This window comes from Pundamilia nyererei, unplaced genomic scaffold (assembly GCF_000239375.1).
Source record: "Pundamilia nyererei isolate P.nyererei 1_Seehausen unplaced genomic scaffold, PunNye1.0 scaffold00419, whole genome shotgun sequence".
In the NCBI taxonomy this organism is placed as follows: Eukaryota; Metazoa; Chordata; class Actinopteri; order Cichliformes; family Cichlidae; genus Pundamilia; species Pundamilia nyererei.
This window is the reverse complement of record NW_005187820.1, coordinates 236110-240754: the sequence shown is the minus strand read 5'-3', so window position 1 is coordinate 240754 and position 4645 is coordinate 236110. Positions and strand designations below refer to the sequence as shown.

At 49.5% G+C, this 4645-nt stretch overlaps 1 protein-coding gene across 2 annotated transcripts in view; it reads right to left on the bottom strand.

Moving 5' to 3' along the window:
• Positions 1 to 4273, bottom strand: part of ptprbl (protein tyrosine phosphatase receptor type B, like) — a 30027-nt gene extending 25754 nt beyond the window's left edge. The window contains exons 1-2 of one of the 2 annotated variants that reach the window (XM_005753305.2): positions 3955 to 4273; positions 14 to 1225 (exon numbers count right to left, since the gene is read on the bottom strand). In XM_005753305.2, the coding sequence (XP_005753362.1) occupies positions 14 to 1225; positions 3955 to 4006 (1264 nt within the window). In that variant the 5' untranslated portion in view covers positions 4007 to 4273. The remainder of the gene's footprint in view (positions 1 to 13; positions 1226 to 3954) is intronic. The other variant, XM_005753306.2, reaches the window with a different exon arrangement.
• Between the last annotated feature and the right edge of the window lie 372 nt (positions 4274 to 4645).

Genomic DNA, 4645 nt, shown 5'->3' with positions numbered 1-4645 from the left:
GGAGATGCTGTTACAGTCGTAGGTGGGGTGGTTGTAGCGGGAGATGCTGTTGCGGTCGTAGGTGGAGTGGTTGTAGCGGAGATTGTTATGAATCTCATGGTGGTTCTACTATCTGCAGTTGTAGCTGGGAAACTATCACTGGGAGTGGTGGGTGGTGTGGTTTTGGTGACTGTGGTATGAGATGGTGCCATGGATGTAGGTGTAGTTGCTGGTGTTGTTATGGATAGTGTGGCTGCAGTCTCTGTGGTTGTGGTGGTACTGGCAGTGGCAGGTGTGGTATCGACGGCTGTGGTTAGAGACGGGTTCGTGGCTGTGGTTGCTGCAGTTGTAGCGGGAGTGGAGGCACGAGTGGAGGGTTGGATGGTGTGTGTCAAGCTGGCTGTTGTAGCTGGCAGAGGGATGGTTGTGTGTGTAGTTGCTGGTGTTGTTATTGATGGTGCGACTGTAGTCTCTGCAGTTGTGACAGGGGTGGTGCTACTGGTGGCTGTAGGAGGTGTGGTTTTGGTGGCTGTGGTTGGAGCAGGCGCTGTTATGCTGCTCGTAGAGGGTGTGGTTACAGCAGCAGTGGTGCTGGTGTTTGTTGTACTCGTTTGTGGGACTGATGGAGCTGAGGTGCTACTTGCAGGGACCGCATCACCTGTTGGTGCTGTTGATAATACTCCTGGAGTCAGACTCTCTGAGATGTTTGGATGAAGGGTGTAGTCTGTGTCTGTGGGCGGGGTCTGGCTGTGAGACCTGGGTGGTCTATATGTGCTGGTGCTGGATGCAGACGGTGGAGGAGTGGTGGTGGTGGGTGCAGCTGAGGCGGTGCTGTCTGAGGGTGCTGCAGATGTTTGGTGTGTGGATCCGTCCTTGGGTTGTAGCTCAGTTATGATGTCTGTTGCTCCACCTGTGCTCACACGTGAGGAACCCAGCGTCACGCCTCCATCTCCGCTCGACTCGGACTGGTTTCTAGCGATGGAGGACGATGACTCGTACAACGACGTGACCACCTCCGTCCTGACTAGGGAGTCACCTCCACCTGACGAGGTCTCCGAGGCGACTGACTGGTCCATGGTAAAAGCAGCTGTGCCATTTAAAGGGGATAGGTGGGTGACTGCAGGGGAAACATCTGGAGGTGACAGATTTTCCGTGACAGCGTTCCCAGGACTCCTGATGGTTTGGGTGGAGTTAGACAGGTCCAGCGGTGTGGATGAAGAAAAGGTGGAGGTGGCTGGAGATGTGTCTGAAAGTGAGAAGAAAGGTGAGAATATAAAGAGCGGCTCTGACTTGTCACATTTACAGATTAGTGAAATCACGCGTTAATCCTGAACGCAAACACCTTACGTTAAAGTTCAGCCCAACCTGGACTCCGCCCACTGATGACAGACACACTTAAGACTGACCTGCGCTGCTTTTAGAGCTTATAGCCCAGTTACTCCAACCTACAAACCAACTACAAAACTAATGTGTGTGCCTGAAGCTCTTCGGTCTGAGCCAGCTGAGCCCGAACATGTGGCTGTGAGTGTTTTCAGATCCCGCAGGTGGAGGTGCATCCTACTAAAGTTTGAAAACTTATGCACAAATTTTAAACAACAAAGTTATGAGGAACTATTTACCTAAAAATGTAGCCAAGGCCTCAGGTGTGTGTTTTGTAACCACTTGGGTTGGGTTGACACAGCGTCTAGTTCCTATTTAATGTTAAATGGTCATGTGATTGGTTTACCATGACTAAACCCAGCTCCCAGTAAGCTGAAGACAGCTTCACCCGTCTGTGTGTTGACAAACAGTAACACGTCTGCATTTTCTTGATAGTAACAGTAACGGCGTTGTAACGATAGAAATAGTAATTAGTTAGATTACTAGTTACTGAAAAAGTAACGTGTTAGTAATGCTGTCATTCCCACGAAACACTGTAAATGATTTCAGTTATTAGAGATTAAGTGGAGAACAAGAACACCGTCAACATCTGCAGTCGGAAGTTATCTCAGTGTTTTTCCAGGTTCATCGGGAACGTTTGGGACGGACACCTGCTCTACACCTGAGTGTGAGTCAGCACAGCAGAGAACTGGAAACGCCCCATCAATAATCGCCCTCCATCCAGGACCTGCACTTCTAATTAACCAGGAAACGGGCAGAGAAAATCATCACACCTGGACACACTCTTTGACCTGCTGCCTTCTGGCAGATGGTACAGAAGCCTGCAGACCAGGACCACCTGACACAGGATCAGTTTCTTTCCCCTCACCATCTCCCTCCTAAACAGCTGAACTGTATATATAAACACGATTCTGAATCTGATAAGAATTTGAATATCAGCACGCAAAAATTATGCCGACCCGAGCGTGTGGCAGGGGAGCAGGCCGTTGAGGTGCCATGATCACCCAGCACAGACAGCATGCGTGCTTGTTATTATAACCGAGATAAACAAACTCTGAACTGACGCCTGTCTGCTCCATCCTGCTGTTATTGGAGGTGAAATGAACAGCAGCGGTCCCAGAGCTGGACCCCGGGGGACGAGGAGTTTCTCTTTCGGGCAGCCAGAGCCGCCTGCTCCTGCCTGAAGAATAAATCCTCATTTGGACTTTTTGTTTTCTTGGTTTGACAGTTGTGAAGTGCTCTGCACAGAGCTGAGAGCTCGGGGTGTCATTGGAGGCGTTACAGTAAAACCTGGAGTTTTTAAATCATCCGACTCAGTGTGACGTGCAACGCTTCATCAGGCTGTCACAGCACGTTCACCAAGCTGACAAAGAACGTACAGATTTACTCTTCTTTTTTCAGTTTTCAGAATCAAAACTTTCGTTTTAGCACCCGAAAGTCAAAAAACACACTGTGGAAAAAAATGAAGTAGACATGAAGAGCTCGTCCAGAAGTTAGTAAACCACAGAAGGAAGCATCGCAGATGCTGGGCTCATCCAAACCTCACGACAAAGCAGCAGCAGGGAGGATGTTATGGTTCGATCTAAGGGTGGACGCATGGCATTCAGACATGTTGGAGCTCCTGTTAGCAGAGATGGGAGCACACTGAGGAGGCCGAGGAACCAGGCGGCGAGTGAGCCGTGGCAGGGTCTCGCCTCATGTCTGAGGTCAATCAGTAATTTTTCCCTTATTTCCAGATACTTGTATATTCAGCACCATGCATGATTTGAGCTATGAGCGCACTTGTTACCAGATGCAGTGACCTGATTGGTCAGATCCGAAAGATCCAAGAAAATGCCGCAAATTCGTGCAGTGAAAATGCACATTGGTGTGAATGGCTGCATTAAGAAAAGGCAAGTAAAAATATTGACACAGATTTTACACGCCCAGTGTGTAAAGGCTTAACCCTAAAGGGTTGTAAAGATCTCACTTCCTGTACCAACTATTTCCTTTCTACCATTTTCCTCCGCCGACGTGGCATGCGTCAGTTTGTGTTCCTGGAGATGAAGCCGAGCTTTGACTGCCGTAAAAGGCAGTGAAAGCTGCTCCGAACGCTTCAGCTATTCTGGCCTGAGAACCAAAGCAGACAAAGCAGACGGTGATGTCACAGAGGCTACATCCATCTTTCACGTACAGTCTGTGATTCTGCCGTCACATCTTTAAGAATCTGAACAGAACCAGACCCGAAAGACTCAAAGCCGCCGTGAAGGCACAAAGATGTCCACAACCTTCAGGTCTCACGTCAACGTTCTGCAATCGATTACTGAAATGTTATTGACAGCTGGGAGGTGATCAAAGGATCCACCTTCTACTTTATCTCATCTTTTCTTCCCAACTTCACTGCAGTGCGTGCTGGGAAATGTAGGAGCCAGAGTTTTTAATAAACAGACAAACTGAGAAAGTTTTTTCTGATTAAAGAGTCTGAACACACTGGTGTGATCAGAGAGTCAGTCGTAGCTTCTCTACTTGTTCCTGCTATAAAATCAGTAAAATTCACAATCAAACGTTCGTTTCCCGACACCGAAGCTTCAGCCCGACCCGATACTCGGTACTCACACGCACAGCTGGATCTCCAGAGCAGAAAGAAAAGTAGGAGCGGGACCTCCATGTTCCTCCTGCGTCCTCCGGCCTCGCTCGAGCTCGACTGAAGGGCTGGAGGAAGTGCGTCTCTGAGGGAGGAAAAAGTCAGCCAGCAGCGCTTCCTTCTATTCAATTGTTTGAGCGAAGGAGCTGCTGCTGTCGGAAATACCACAGGACATCCTAGATGTTCAGGGTGAAGCCGGAGGAGAGGATCACACTTACAGAATAACACACCATCTTCAGGAAACAGCACCAGCTTTATTCAAGTGGTACCAAGGCTCGCTTCACTGGCAGCCAATCGCTGCTCAGGTTTAGGCTGTAGCCCCTCCCACAGACTCTCATCTCAGACATGACCTGTAAGAAGGTGCTGAGGTGGGAACGGTCAACCAAGCTGGCTGCGCAGGTGTCCTGGCTGAGGTCAGCGGCCTCAGCTCAGGTCGTCCTTCCCCTCTTTTACTGAGACTTTTCCCATCATCCTCGGAGGCCGCCGCTGTTCACGCTCCGTTCTTCAGTCTGATGGATTCGGCGATCACTGCGGTGTTTTGGCTGGTTCTGCTCCCAGTGTTCCCGTTTTTAGGAATATTTCTGCTCTTTGCTGTTGGACTGTGGACACTGAGCATGCTCACTCCATTCTGACCCTCGACTTCCTGCTCTTATCCTCAGACTC